This window comes from Heptranchias perlo, chromosome 10 (genome assembly GCF_035084215.1).
Source record: "Heptranchias perlo isolate sHepPer1 chromosome 10, sHepPer1.hap1, whole genome shotgun sequence".
NCBI classification, from domain to species: domain Eukaryota; kingdom Metazoa; phylum Chordata; class Chondrichthyes; order Hexanchiformes; family Hexanchidae; genus Heptranchias; species Heptranchias perlo.
The window spans coordinates 43,076,388-43,092,761 of record NC_090334.1 but is presented as its reverse complement, the minus strand read 5'-3'; the positions used below and the strand labels follow the sequence as shown (position 1 = coordinate 43,092,761).

The 16,374-nt window shown below is 39.1% G+C and overlaps 1 protein-coding gene across 2 annotated transcripts in view; it reads left to right on the top strand.

Moving 5' to 3' along the window:
• naa30 (N-alpha-acetyltransferase 30, NatC catalytic subunit) overlaps window positions 1–15,963 on the top strand; it is a 32,687-nt gene extending 16,724 nt beyond the window's left edge. The window contains exons 2-4 of one of the 2 annotated variants that reach the window (XM_067991562.1): window positions 2,220–2,343; window positions 9,870–9,925; window positions 14,154–15,963. In XM_067991562.1, the coding sequence (XP_067847663.1) occupies window positions 2,220–2,343; window positions 9,870–9,925; window positions 14,154–14,291 (318 nt within the window). In that variant the 3' untranslated portion in view covers window positions 14,292–15,963. The remainder of the gene's footprint in view (window positions 1–2,219; window positions 2,344–9,869; window positions 9,926–14,153) is intronic. The other variant, XM_067991563.1, reaches the window with a different exon arrangement.
• The last annotated feature ends 411 nt before the right edge of the window (window positions 15,964–16,374 follow it).

The following is a 16,374-nucleotide window of genomic DNA, read 5'->3' as shown; positions in this document are numbered from 1 at the left end:
CTATCACCTGTCTTCCCTTTCAATTTTTAACCACTTGTGCTGTGCTTTTGACACTGGTTATGACACTCACGTTTCCCAAGTCGCTTACTTGTCCTACTTCATTACCCAGAACCAGCTCTAGCATTGTATCCTTTGTTGGACAAGGAACATACTGATTTTAAAAAAAACTTGCTGGATACATGCATCCCAATGTTGACCACAATGATATCTTATCCAAGTCTCCCATTGTTGCAAGTGTTATTACTGCAAATTTTTCTAAATTGCCTGCACACGCATCTTTTGCTCAATTTTCTTTCCTACTATTTGATGGTATGTAATGTACTCCCAAGCATAGTAACAGATCCCTTATTATTTTGCTTATTGAGCTGATTATTTTAGCTCAAATCAAATATACTTCATCTGAGCACAATCGTAATTAACAATGCCCTTCTCCCTTTTTTGTTCTTGATCACCCTTGAAAATTTTAATAGCCAGTAGAATTGGCTTCTCCAACTGAAGCAAAGTCGAGGCAATAGGATCATATTTCTAGATTGTTTTAGTGCCTTCAATTGCTTGACTTTATTTTAATGCTTTGCAATTGAACATTGCATCCCTGACGATTCATACTTCTCGATACCTTGTCCCTTTTTCTTTTTTCTTTCAATATCCTTCACCTTTTTCCTGTCTAACTAAAGTTTGTGTCTGTACCTCCTTTTGAGCTTACTATTTTTGACTGCCTTACCCCTTCACTATACTTATTCTTAACTCCTCCCATTTGCTGTAAGGTAAGCCTCTCCACCCCACCTACTTGAGCTCACTAGTTTAAAGTTGCATCCACAGCTCTTTCATTCTTAATGCTAGTTCAGTTCAGCCTGGTGTCTGTCCCTCATTTACAATCACTTCCTTTTCAAAAACTGTTCCCAATGCCACACAATCTTGAAACCATCCTTCTTTACCACTCTCTTCCAACCACACATTCAGCTGTCTAATCTTCCTCTGGCTGACTGGCTTAGCGAGTGGCACAGGTAGTATTCTTGAGAATACTAACCTTGAGGTCTTGATTTTTAGCTTTCTTCCTAGCTTACATTCCCTGATCCCTCCCTCAGTCTTATGAATACTGTTAGCGTCCACATGGATTGACTTCTGCCTGCCGGCCCAACTCTTCCAAAAGTGTGTCTGCATGCTCTTTGATGTCCTTTATTCTGGCATCAGGGAGTTCTGGGGTCCCAAGTGATGCCCACAGACACACTTGGCTATTTCCCCACCCCCCCCCCCCACCTTCCCCAATTCTTGATCTCCCTCTGCTAGCACTTGTCTCCTGTGCCAACTGCCCCCCTCCCCACGTAGTACTTTGTTCATAGACTATGGCCTGCATAGTATCTGTGAACCCTCCTATCTCTCAGAAACAGCCTCTAGCTACTGATACTCAATTAACTCCTGACATTGTAGATCGGCTAGCAGGAGTTGGATAGTTTCAGCCCTGGTGGGCTTCCACCTTGATGGTGTCTCCTAACTACACCTTCTGGCTCCCTTCACACTTTCCCAGTAAAAGTCTCCCAACTGTTGCCTTCCTCATCTTCTTGTCGAAGTGCACAATGCTACAGAATGGTCTAAATCGTGTCTCCCCGCCCCCTCCCAGCTTTGTGCTGTATAATCCGTTGTTAAAACTACTTCCCTGTTGAATGATACAAATGCATTCTTGTCTAGGTGGGAATTCAGATTTTAAAACACACTTAATGTTGATTTCGGCCTTTCCAATACAAACTTGCTTTTATAGGGTACTGTACTAGTAGTTGCTAGTATTAGCATCAGCAATTGGTGTACTTTATAAAACCACTAGAAAGATAAAAGTACCAAAAAAGATTGAATGACTTGTGATGGAGAAAGTGTCTGCATGTCAAATAGCAGTGGTGGGACTCTACTGGTGTTTTACTGTCTTCAAGCTCTGCACATGTTTCATTTTTGCACACTCTTTATATTTACTTCTAATCTGCATAATTTATTGGTAGCGCTAATCTTATCTGGTACTGAGATCTATTGAATTTTAAGGTTTAAGTTAGTGATTATATAATCACAGTGCATTGATGAATTTTTAATCCTTTTAGTTGTCTGTACACGAATAAATTGATTACTTAGCTGGCATATATAATGTATTTATTTATACACTATATTTTTTTTATTTATTTATTTATATATTGTGTTTATAGTTAAACAATCTTGTGATTTTTTTTCTTCTTTAGGCTATGGTTGGAGATGAGTGTGTGGGTGCCATTGTCTGCAAGTTGGACATGCACAAGAAGATGTTTAGGAGAGGGTACATAGCTATGTTAGCAGTGGATTCCAAATACAGAAGAAAATGCATTGGTGAGATTTTATATTTTCAAATTTGCTTTGAAATTTTATGTAAAATATGTTATGTAACATTCTTATTTCCTGTGAATGTCCATGATGGGAGTCTTAAATCTGACTTTAATGGAGTTTGGTTCAAGATTGAAATGGAGTGCTTTTCACTCTTTAGTGTCTCCATCTGTGGCTTCTCTTCCCATCCCCCCCATCAGCTCATGAGCCCCCCACCTTTCATAAACGTCAGCTCATCCAAAACCCTGCTGTGTGTATCTTGTCCCACTTGCACATCACCCCTGTGCTTGCTAATCTACATTGGACCCTGGTACCCCAGTGCCTGAAATTTAAAATTCTTATCCTTGTGTTTAAGTTCTTCCATGACTATGTCCCTCTCCCTGTAACCTCCAATCTTGTAGCCACTCCAAGCAGTCTGTTCTTCTGACTCCAGCCTTCTTATCACCCCTATCCCTGGACCACACCATTAGCGGCTGTACTTCCAGCTACCTAGGTTCCATGCTCTGGAATTCCCGCGTTGTACTGTTGTTTAAAAAGGGAGCGAAGGATAGACAGAGTAATTAACAGGCCAGTTAGCCTAACATTGGTGGTGGGCAAATTATTGGAATCAATTCTGAGGGACAGGATAAACTGTCACTTAGGAAGGCACGGACTAATCAAGGACAGTCAGCACGGATTTGTTAAGAGGAGGTCGTGTCTGATTAACTTGATTGAATTTTTTGAGGAGGTGACCAGGAGGATCGATGATGGTAGCGCAATTGATGTAGTCTACGTGGATTTTAGCAAGGCTTTTGACAAGGTCTCACATGGCAGATTGGTCAAAAAAGTAAAGGCCCATGGGAATGTGGCAAATTGGATCCAAAATTGGCTCAGTGGCAGGAAGCAAATGGTAATGGTCGACAGGTGTTTTTGCGACTGGAAGGCTGTTTCCTGTGGGGTGCCGCAGAGCTCGGTGCTTTTTATGGTATGCATTAACGATTTGGACTTAAACGTAGGGGGCGTGATTAAGAAATTTGCGGATGACACAAAGATAGGCCGTGTGGTTGATAGTGAGGAGGAAAGCTGTAGACTGCAGGAAGATATCAATGGACTGATCAGATTGACAGAAAAGTGGCAAATGGAGTTCAATCCAGAGAATTGTGAGGTAATGCATTTGGGGAGAGCAAACAAGGCAAGGGAATACACAATAAATGGGAGGATACTGAGCGGTGTAGAGGAAGTGAGGGACCTTGGAGTGCATGTCCACAGATCCCTGAAGGTAGCAGGACAGGCAGGTAAGGTGGTTAAGAAGGCATATGGAATGCTTTCCTTTATTAGCCGAGGCATAGAATATAAGAGCAGGCATGTTATGCTGGAACTGTATAAAACACTAGTTAGGCCACAGCTTGAGTACTGCCCACAGTTCTGGTCGTCATATTACAGGAAGGATGTAATTGCACTAGAGAGGGTGCAGAGGAGATTTACGAGGATGTTGTCAGGACTAGAGAATTTTAGCTATGATGACATTGGATAGGCTGGGGTTGTTTTCTTTGGAACAGAGGAGGCTGAGGAGTGATTTGATTGAGGAGTACAAAATTATGAGGGGCCTATTTCCCTTAGCGGAGGGGTCAATAATCAGGGGGCATAGATTTAAAGTGGTAGAAGGATTAGAGCGGAAATGAGGAAACATTTTTTCATCCAGAGGGTGGTGGGGGTCTGGAACTCACTGTCTGAGAGTGTGGTAGAGGCAGAAACCCTCAACTCATTTTTTTTTTAAAAATACCTGGATGTGCACCTGAAGAGCCGAGACCTGCAGGGCTACGGACCAAATGCAGGAAAGTGGGATTAGGCTAGGTGGCTTGTTTCTCAGCCAGCGCGCACACAATGGGCTGAATGGTCTCCTTCTGTGCCGTAATTTTTCTATGATTCTATGATCCCTTTGCCTCCCCGCTTCCTCTTTTTTAAGATCCTCGAAATAACCCGCCTCTTTGACCAAGCTCTTGGATACTCCTCCTAATCTATCCTCCTTTGGATCAGTGTCTATTTTCCTTTATCCTTTTGTGAAGTGCCTTGAGATGTTTTTCTATGCTAAAGTTATATAATGCAAATTTCTGTTGCTTGCCTTCTCCCTCTCAGCAGTTTGGATTTAATTAAGGAGCTGAATTTTTTTTAAGATAGTCTTGAACCTCTTTAACTCACAGCTTGCTAGAAATTCACTTTTTTAAAATCAGTAACCAGCTCATGGCGCCTAGCTTTAATACACGTAACAGTCATGACTATTGTCACAACTGTTTTAATTTATTTGAATTAATTTAGCCAGTCCCTATTGGTTAACAACAGGTTGTGTTATGACTGGATATATTTTTTTTAAAGAAACTTACAATTTACTGAAAAAAAATCAGTGATGATTCACCTGTGGGGGAAAAATGCATTTAAAAACAATTAACTTGATTGGTGCTTTTCACAACTTTTTCAATAGTGTTTGCTCAAATTTGTAAATCACGGGGAGAAAAATTATATTTTAATTAAACATTGGAATTTCCATTTCCACTTTTCATTACTTGAGTGTTAAATAATCAACAGAAGGTTGGGCTTCGACTGTCCTGTCAGTCGTAATGGTCATACTTATTTGAAATGGATATATAATCTCAAATTTCTGCCAAGAAATTCTTGATTTATTGGAGTTTGACTTATGCTATAAATGAAAAAAATTATAAACAATACAGGTGCCAAATTTTGAAATTTCCAAAATGGAATAAGTTTTTAATAAGAGGTTAATATGGATTATTCAATTTACTTTAACAAAAAAAAGTGGGACATAGATGGTATGGTTAGAGTTCGGATTTTTAAGCTTGACTAAGCCGCAGCAAAAATAATTTTGGAAAAACGGGGAAAAAACTGGATTGCTGAAATAAAAACAGAAAATGCTGGCAATGCATGTCTGATCAGCCAACATGTCTGAAAAGACAGCTTAACGTTTCAGAAGTGTACCCTTCATCAAAATTGAAAACTAAAAGACAAGCAAGCATTTTAGTAAGATTGGAAAAAGTAGAGAAAAAGAGGAAGGGCAAATTCTTTAACTTCTTCACCTTGATTGATGAGTTAAATGACCTGCAGACTGTCAATAAGAAACTGTTGGATGATGTAAAAGATAGTCAGTGAGGTGATGGAGAGACATCAAAAGAACGTGCAAATAATTCGGAGAGTAAGAAGACATGGGCAAGGCACAAATAAACAGACTAAAAGACATAGCAGTAGGGTGAGTTCAAAATTTAAAATATAAGAAGTTCACTTGTGAAAATGGAATCTGATAGGGTATGGGTTAGATGATGGATTTCAGAAGTGATTTTTTAATTGGACGTGTTTCACAGTAAGAATGAATGGGTCCAACAGTGCTTAGACCTCTGCTTCTCGTAGTAATTAATGATGAGGGTTAGAAATGGGATTTTTCAAATTCACTAATCTGAAATTGTTTGGCATTGTAAATAATGTTGCTGACATGCATATTATCCAAAAGGATTGAGATTTAATTTCTGCACAGATGATTATAAAATTATATCAAATGGAAGGTGACAAACATTCTTAATAGCTAAAATATTTAAAATACAGAAGCCTAGATTTTCTGGTATGGGTGCAGTTTATGTCCAAATGGTTAGAAACTGGTTTTGCACTGACAGGAATGGAAGTGCACTATTTGCATCCCGTTTTTACGAGGTCATTTCATTAGCATGGGAGCAGTTGCAGATTTGGGCGTGTGTGGGAACATACTCGTAGTGAGACTGGAAAATTGTTTGTAAGTGAAATTTAAAGGGTTGGGACAATTAAAGTGTTGAATAGGGGAACAAAATCTCTGCAAACCAATCAACCTCTTAGTAGCCTATTTTAAGGCTGTAGGGGGAAAGGACTAAGATTAACAGCAAAAATGAAGCAGAAGGAAACTCAAGGTGCAAGCATGAGTCTGCAGGCAACTGACTGAGCAGCCCAACACCCAACCCTCAGTTAGATGGCTACAGAGGTATTTTATGAGGGTAGTTGTGAGGAGAATGGCCTTTTGTGCCACTCCACTGTACCACCCCCATAGGTCAGTGTTTCAGTATGCCTGCAGGAATGTGAAGCCAAATTTCAGGCTGTAGCTAACTTGCTTTCATTGGATGTGCTGGCTTTATGCTACATGATGGTTGCAGATGTCCTTGCAGCAGATGTCACAGCTTTACAAATGGCTCAACTGATATCTCAGACCTTACAAAGAAAGTTCCCATAGTCATTGCTAGGCCTGCAGATGGTTGGTAATACCTTAGGTGCAGCCAGAGCACACTGGCTGTTGATCACAGTGGCATGCCTTTTATGTAATGCTCTTGAAAGCATTACCTGTTGTGATCAGAGTGCTTCCAAAGAAACCTAAACATTGTGGTTAGTTAGGTAAGAAAGAACTTGCATTTATATTGCGCCTTTCACAACCTTGCAACATCCCAAAGGACTTTACAGCTAATGAAGTACTTTTTGAAGTGTAGTAACTGCTGTAGTGAGTCACTGCTGTAATGTAGGCTGACGTGGCAGTCAATTTGCTCACAGCAAGAACCCACAAACAGCAACGAGGTAAATGACCAGATAATCTGTTTTGGTGGTGTTTGTTGAAGAATAAATGTTGGCCAGGACACCAGGAAGAACGCCACTGCTCTTCCTTGAATAGTGCCATAGGATCTTTCACATTCAATTGAGAGGGCAGACGGTGCCTCGCTTTAATGCCTCATCTCTGACAGTGCAGCATTTCCTCAGTACTGCAATAAAGTATCAGCCTAGATCATGTGTTCACGTCTCTGGTGAGGGTGCTACCACTGAGCCAAGGTATTCACATCTTAGTGTTTTCCCAGCTTCCATTGTAGTAGAAGCCTCTGCCTGCACTAATCACATGCTTGAAGTGGCATATGTGCACATCTGTTGTCATAAGCAGGTGTTTGGGTGCTGATAGATGGGCACAAAGCACCTCTCGTGCAATCTGACATGCCTGATATCCCTCCATTGGATCTCACTTCCAAATATGTCTGGTTTTCCCAATGGAAATCCAGTTTTCATGGAACTAATGGTGTTGGAGGCAATTTTTTTTTTAAAAATTGACACAAAAGGCTTATGAAAATCTGAGTGCCGGCAATAAAATAAAAGTGAATAACTGCAGAAACAGCTAAAATACAATTATCTTAACATCATGGTATCCTTTAAATTAACTTCCAATACTTACTATTGCCAGCAACTCTGACCGTTCAATTCACATAAGCGTAATTAAGAGTGGATGTCTTTCATGGAAGAACATTGTGAAATAGCATGCAAGGCATCGCTACTCCCAAATTAAAGAAAGAACTTGTACATATATTGCACTTTTTCTGTCTTTAGGAATTCCCAAAGTGTTTTACAGCCACTAGATTCCCTTTTTAAGTGTTATTATGATCTAAGAAAACATGGCAGCCAATTTATGCACAGCAAGGGCTCACAATTAGCAAATGAATGAATGATCTAATAGTTTGTTTTCAGTTGTGTTGGTTGAGGTAGTAATGTTGGCTAGGACACAGAACACTCCCTACTGTACTTCACATATTGCTAAGAGATGTTTTTGCATCTACCTCAGCAGTTTACGGGATCAGCGTTTAATGTCTCATCTGAAACACAGCACCTCTAACAATACAGTCCCTGCGCAGTACTGTCAGCTGAGATTATGTGCTGAAGTTCTTAGTGGGACTTGAACCACAACTCTGACTCAGGCAGGCGTGTTACCAACTAACCCTAGGTGACACTTCAAAATTAATATTTAAATGAAGTAGTCGTCTGTTTTGGATGGGCACATCCTGTCCCTGTTTTTCCCACTCCTGGAAATGAATGCACTGCACAGTTGGCAGCGATTCAGCGTAATGGATCTTCATCCACTTTTCCAGTCAGGTTTATTAGTTTTACATCTGTAAATTGGGCACAGCCAATTGGAAAATCTGCACTGCCTTGTGGTAAATGTGTTGCAGGAAAATAATCAAGGAAGTTGTGTGCTACTTGGATTTGTTGCCTCTAAGGTTGCAAAATGATAACTTGGCAATATAAATTTATGACAAATCTGTCTTTAGTAATGGATCTGAATATATGTATATTGGATATATAGCCATTTCAAAACTGGGCCTTTAATGATTAACCAGCAATAATAGCTAGTAAAATGCTACCTAGCATTTGCAAATTTTAAGACCTGTTTGGTCCATTTATCTCCTGTGTGTCCATACGCATGAAATGGGTGTTGGTCATATAGCTGATGAGGAAACTTGGGGCAGCACTATTGGAAGGTGTTGCCTGTACATTTGAGTATGTGAACATACGCTCTATATCCAGGGTCTGGTGCCTATCTTGATTGGGTTGTACAGATGCAGAGCTGCTGCTGAAGCTCCTTGCTTGGAACTGGTAAGGATTTGTATTTACCCACCAGAGTTACCCTGGTTTAACTGGGTAAAAATGTCACCTTTGATCATGAGGGCAGATTATTCCTGTATAATTCTATTGAAGTGGAGTAATGCCAAACAAGGTTGGTATTGAGTTTCACCCTCCACTCCTCTTTGCAACATTCTGACTTCTGTTTAATGTACTCTACACAGTTGAGAGCTGATATATTTTTATACCAGGGGGTTGATGTAGGTCGTGTTTACTGAATCTGTCTCCTTGAGCAGAAGGGAGCAATATTTGCTGAGGTACAAATAGGCAAGCTCCTTGGAGACCCCTCCTATCAGACAAATGCCCGAGGCTGCTTTTGTATTTTTCCTTATTTCCTTTTGGCACACCTCTAGGCCTCTTTCCTGTTTCTCACTCTCTGCATGTCCTTTCTGCTCTCTTGTCTACACAATATTTAGAAATCAAATAATTACCAGTTGATTAAACAGGCCATTCCTGTCCCAAAAATACTGCCTTTGTGCATTGTGATTTGTTTTTCGCGCAGCAAAATTTGATTTACCAAGCACCTGTCCTTCAGCCCACTTTGCTAATATTACTAATGCTATCCATAACAGTATTATCAGTGCTCATCCCATTTTTAATGAATTTGATACTGTAATTCTTTACTTGCTATTTACTATAAAAATAGCATCTAACCATTGATGTGTACATTTAGATCCTTGGCTCTATTAGCTTGACGTTAATTAATGTGGTGCGTTGTCATTTGCTATTTTTGTCCACACCAGCCAGCATCTGCAGCTGGATAGATGGCCCACTTGCTTTTTGGCCTCTGCTAATGCCACTCTGAAACCAACTTCTAAGAAGTGTTGAAAGAACCTCTGAGTCATGCTCCGTCCCTGTGGGAAAGTGTATGGCCTCTTCTTGGTGTTTCTCTATAGCTACATGACAGCCGTGAAGAACTGTGCACAATTGCGTGAATGGCATCCCTACAGTGCCATTTATTGGTTCTGCATCTTGTGCATTCTGACTTTGCAGTTAATATCTCATTTTGGAAATTTAGGTTACTTAATGATCTGAGTTACTTTTCATGTGTACTGATGAAGTGACCGTACACTTTATGCTACTACCTTGTTTTCCAGGCACAAATCTGGTGAAGAAAGCAATTTATGCCATGGTAGAAGGCGACTGTGATGAGGTACAGAATGCTACATCATCTGCATAGCTATATTTTGATTTCTTTATTTCAGTTTCACTATACTTTTATGTTAGTAGTCCTGCATTGCTTTTATATGCCCCTCCCCATGGATATTCACTTATGCCCTGCTCCCCCCTGGTCTTGCCATTGACTACTGACAACTTCAATGACACCCTCACTTCTGATCTCAGAGTATCTTCTCCTCCATCCCCCTTCTTTCCAGCATCCCCCCCTCTCCCCCCAGCAGGGGGTGGACTTGTATGTATGAGATTCGGCAGCTAGCTTTTTCATGAGGTAGAAGTGTCCCACTACTGTGATTGGCTGTGTCTAACCAAGAGCTAGTAAAATTTAGTAATTGAAGGGAATCAATTTAAATTACAGTAGAGCATTCAAATTAAAGTATTAAATGGGAGGCCAGCCTCTTCCATTGGAGTTAAGAGGGCACTGAATGTGTGCAGTCCAGACATCCTGAAGGGTGTGCTCACTGAGCTAACAATTTACCCTAGTCAATCATTTAACAAAAATAGCTGTGTTGTATGCCTTACAAACTGTTAATGCTGTTTTTTTTTTTTTAAAAGTCCAAAAATTCAAAATATGATTGCAGAATTGGCAAATGTGGCTTGGCAAATGTGACTTGGGTGAATGCATAAGTGTACTGTTTCACTTTTGACATTTGCATTGATTCGAAAAAACATTCCTTTACCAATTTACAAGAAAGAAACAAATAAAAATAGTATATCTGACACATCTTCAACTAATCTCATACTTTTTAAATTAAATATATCTAGTATATTAAATCTCCATACTTGGTGAATCTGTCATTTTGTAAGATTATTCCTACTTTTGACAAAGCGACATATTAGCCTGACCATGATTCTCCAGAGGCATTATGTCAGCAGCATCTCAGTTAAGCTCGTGTCTTTTTGCTGCCATGCCCAGAAAGGCAGACAGGGTGATGTAGAAGATGAGGGTTTGTTTTGTTATAGATGTACACATTGCTATAGTAAGTTACCATGTGGAATTAGGTTTGAAATTTGCTTCTAACCTGCAAAATAGGTGTCTGGAAGTCCATTATTGAAATATTGGTTCTTCAGTTGGTTGTATGCCAGTAATAAGTTATAAACATAGCATTGGTACACTTCCTGGTATGGCTGAGTCAGGCCTAGTTTCTGTATTTAAATGCTTTAAAGTTGCTAATTGGTGGCAACCTAGGACTTAATATCTTGTGCTGAAGTGACATGAAGTTCCACTCTAATCTTATGACTGATTGTGGCCTGTTCATGCTTCACATTGAGTGTCACTGGAATAAGTCTTGAAGTTATGTAAGATGTTGTGCTGCAAAAAAATTCTGCTTCCAGGCTGCCTCTAGCTAGCAGTTTCAAGACATAAAAATACAGAAGAAAAGTTGACTAGGAACATGAGGTGTATTGATGTATCCCTTCGTAACTTTTAGGATCATCTGACTGTTCATTAAATGCACTTTTCCTTAAATGTTTGTCACTGAGCACCGTTTGAGATACCAAAATACATTGAGACAGATTCTCCTGTTCCTGCGCCTGGATCTATTGGATCACCTGGGTGCAGTGAATACATGAAAATTGTTCATGACAATTTTTATTTTATTCGTTCATGGGATGTGGGTGTCACTGGCTAGGCCAGCATTTATTACCCATCCCTAATTGCCCTCGAGAAGGTGGTGGTGAACCGCTGCAGTCCATGTGGTGAAGGTTCTCCCGCAGTTCTGTTCATTTAAATTAATGGATGAAAAATTGGGGGTTGGGCACATCTCTCTGCCTGATTTTCCTATATTCACTGCACCCAGGAACAAGAAAATCTATCCCTATATATCCACAATCATGCATTGATTGTTCATTACATTCTGAGTGAGAGGCAAGTCCAGGAAGAGCCATGTATGGCAGTTTCAAATATAAGGATTGCAAATTATTTCAGACTGCATTCGTATTCGAATGTTTTCCTGTTAACTTTACATAAGTAACAATGTCCTTTTTAATACTTCAGGACATAAGATGGGAACAGGAAAAAGCCATTCAGTTCATTTAAGTTGCTTTGCTATAGTATCAAGCCTGTAACTCTTCTACTCCCTGTCCAATCATTGTGTATGCAGACTCAGTTAAAGTATTTATGTATGAAGTGCCAGTCTAGCACGGAAGTATTACGACATTGTAATCTACCTATATCAATATACGTATATGATCTATTAGCCTTTCATATTAAAACTGATTTAAATCATTTTTAAAATGTTTTAAAGAAAAATAGAATTATCTCGTTAGCCATTGCTGTTGCACAATCATCTTGCATTGGATATCAAAACTAACAGTAAAAGTTTTTATAAATATATTTTTAAAAAGTGGCTAAGGGAAATATGGACCCATTGAAGAGAGATGCAGGTGATATTGTAATCAACAATAAGAAAATGGCAGACTTGTTAAGTGAGTACTTTGTATCCTTGTGATTAAATCCCTTCACAGTAGAGGAAGAGGACAAAATACCAGCAGCACAAAGGAAACTAAATGTAAATCATGGGGAAGAACTTATTGGATTTAATAGAAGTAGAAAAATGGTAATGGAGAAAGTAACGAGACTTAAGATAGACAAATCTCCAGGACCAGATGGTTTCCACCACAGGGTATTAAAAGAAGTAGGTGAGGAAATTGCAGATGCATTAATAATTTTCCAAAGCTCTTTTGATTTGGGAATTGTGTCGTTGGATTGGAAAATCGCAAATGCCTCTCCACTGTTTAAGAAGGGTAGGAGAGATAAACCAGGTAACTACAGATCTGACTGAGCACCTGGACATATTTGAGCTGATCAGAGTCAGCATGGATTTGTGAGGGGGGACGTCATCTCTGACTAATTTAGTTGATTTTTTTTTGGGGAGGTCATTAACATGGTGGATAATGAGTCTGTGGATGTTATCTGTATGGACTTCCAGAAGGCATTTGATAAGGTTCCGCACAAGAGATTATTAACAAAAATGAATTAGAGGCAATATTGTGGCATGGGTGGGAATGTAGGAGACAGAGTAGGGATAAAGGGTACATACTTTGAGATAAGTGATGTTCCCCAGGGATCTGTACTGGGGCCTCTGCTCTTCACCATATTTATCAATGACTTGGATGAAGGAGTAGAGAGTTGTATAATCAAAGTTTGCAGATGACACTAAGTTAGGCGCAGTAAGCTGTGCAGTTGGGAGCAGGATGTTACAAGGGACATAGATCGATTAAGTGAGTGGGCAAAACTGTGGCAAATGGACTGCAAGGTGGGGAGGTGTGTCCACTTTGAATCCAAGAAAGACAAATCAGACTATTTTCTAAATGGGGAGAAACTAGGAACTGTGGAAGAACTAATAAATTTGGGTGGCCACGTATGCAGATCACTCACAGCTAGTGGACAGATACAAAAAGCAATCAAGAAGGCTAATGGAATTTTGGCCTTTATCTCAAGGGGACTGGAATTCAAAGGGGAGCAAGACATCCTTCAGTTGTATAGTGTCTTTGTCAGACTCTATCTGGAGTACTGCATTCAGTTCCGAGCATCTCAGGAAGGGTATATTGGCTTTGGAGGGAGTGCAGCACAGATTCACCAGAATGATACCTAATGAATGAAACTATTTCTTCTGGTGGGGGAATCCAGAACAAAGAATCTTAAAATTAGAGCCAGGCCATTCAGGAGTGAAATCAGGAAGTGCTTCTTCAGTCAAAGGGCAGTAGAAATCTGGAACTCCCCCAAAAGGCTAAGAATGCTGGGCCAGTTGAAACTTTCAAGACTGAGATCAATACATTTTTATTAGATAAGGGTATCAAGGGATATGGAGCAACAGCAGGCAAAAGGGATTGAGGTACAGATCAGCCACGATCTAATTGAATGGCAGGACAGGATCGAGGGCTGAATGGCCTACTCCTGCTTATATGTTCCTATGATGAGGTTCACCAAAAAAATGTTGTTTTGAGTCTTTAACTGAGTTCATCAGTCTTTTAATGAAGGAGGAAATTGGAATAATTACACCATGCCTAAACCATGTCACTTTAAAAAATCTTTAGTTTAATTGGGACCTGTACTGAAGAAAACACAATATCCAGCAATCAATAAAATGCTTTCTTGCACATTTTTATTGTTTGTGATGTTTGTAATGGTAAGGAATATATATAGTTAAAAATTAACACCAGCTATGCAGTTAATTGATTTTTCTATTTTTTTTAAAATATAGGTTGTCCTGGAAACTGAGATTACAAACAAATCTGCCCTGAAACTCTACGAAAATCTTGGATTTGTGAGAGACAAAAGGCTGTTCAGATATTACTTAAATGGAGTTGATGCACTGCGTCTTAAACTGTGGCTACGTTAGAGAACTAGAAAGAACAAGTTCAAAATGAGTCCTTTTTGCATGCACTGCAATTTTCAAGAATTGCTTTGCAACAGGACTCTTGATTTCCATGCAGCTCTTATCTGTCTGTGTCTCATTGAGTGTCACATACATTTGTTGCACTATGGCATGGCGCAATTGTGCTAAATAAAGGAAAAAAAATTCTTTAAAAATTGTCAAAATATTCATGGATGAATTGTGGTACCAGAAAGATGGAACAGTTGTTCTGAGATGCATCATTTCAGTGAAGTGTGGGAAAAGAAACAAAGTTGCCTGTCATTTGCAGTAGGCAGCATCTCAAATGACCTGTTGGTGGAAAATGTTTTGTGGCTTCCCGAAAGCTTGTATGTTGAGATTTCTCCATGGACTGCACCAACATTTCATACAGAAATTTGCCAGATTAAATACTGAACTCCTCAAAGGGTGTTGATTCTGTTTTTCAGATTTTATTTTTCATATTAAATTTTCCATTTAATAATTCTTGGTACCTCAGTGATCAGTGAATGAAGAAAGCACGTGTTAGGAGTTGTGTGTATGTGTGTGAGCGTAACAACAAAATAACTTTGCGTCTGCCAGTGCCTGTATAGATATGCATATATGTCTCATTTCTAGTTTGAGTGCATGCTTTCTTTCTTTTTCCAGACAATCTTGCAACAATGCTTTTGCTTTTATTTGAACAGTGGTTTTGGTGGTGAGTGACTCCACTTTTTTATGATTAGGATTTTTTTTCCGCAAGAACAAATGCAAAGCTTTTATTGTTTGGGGAAATATCTGGTAATTGTTGCTTTAAGAGAAAGGGGAATTCTTTTTTATTTTGGAGAAATGTCCAGTAGCTGCTGTTCCTAAAAACCCCTTGTATACAGCTACATTTTGCTGATTCTGTATAATGCACCTTTCTTGGTTTAAATAGAGGAAATTTTTAAATAACATTGTATGTTTATATATGATTTTAAACAAGAATCTATTCAGATTCTTGGAAGCTGTGAAAGGTAGGATTTTCAAAGTGATTGGGACACATTTTATTGTCCATTTTAAGAATGCAAGCAGGTTAGTAGCCGGATCCTCACCCACCAGGTGCATAAATTAGCCATTTCTAAAGGACATTAATAAACTCAAAGTGCATATTACCCAATTTCAGTTCAGTATCTGTATGCCTTCTGCAGCTGAGCTTTTTTTTTTCTTTGGAGCTAATGATTGTTTTCACCCTTGAGTACATGAGCTACTTGGAACTATACTGCTTTACATGGTTCAACAGTCACTTAATCTGCCTTATTTTCTCAAAGGGTAGATGGTCACTGAACAATGGATTTGATACTCATCAGTTTACAAGTACAAAACATCAGGAGGAGATTGGGAGCAGAGCACATTTTATGGAATGAGTTCTTGGGTTTACGTGAACCAACTTGATCTCTTTGCCATGGAGTTAGGGTAGTAAATGAGATTGGGCAACTGTTCATTATCAATGATTTAATTCTGCGTTGAATTATTGGACTTCTGTTTAGTTACTAAATGTTACTGAATTTCACTGGTGTCCCTGCTTCTTCTCTCCAAATGAGCAGGACAAAAGCTACAGGAAAGGGTTAAATGGAAATTGCAATGTTTGTAAGATAACTCTGTAAGATGCAGTAAAATAAAGTGAGAAGTGGTTTTAAAAGTCTGAAATTTTGTGGTTTTAAAAAAAACTTTAATATTTTTGATAGCAGATTGTCAATTCATGCAGTGTAGGCTATCACACCAGTAACTGTGTTACCACAATTTTTTCATAAGTTAGAATGCACTATCTTGCAGGAGCTTTCTTGTTTTATTCCATTGGCATTTTCAGAGGAGAATTTAAAATGACTGCAAAATCCAAGATTGTGACATGATATTCCACAAATACAGTTTTAGGTTTTATTGTAATAAAATGTCACCTTTTGGGAATGTGACATTTTCTAAATGTGCCCATAGAATAAATTTCCATGTGGAACGCTATCTGTAGCTTTTTATACAGCGGAAATGTTTTGAGTGTAGTTCATAATACAGTAGCCTCTCACTATAAAGCTATCTGAGGTACAGTAGTCGTTTA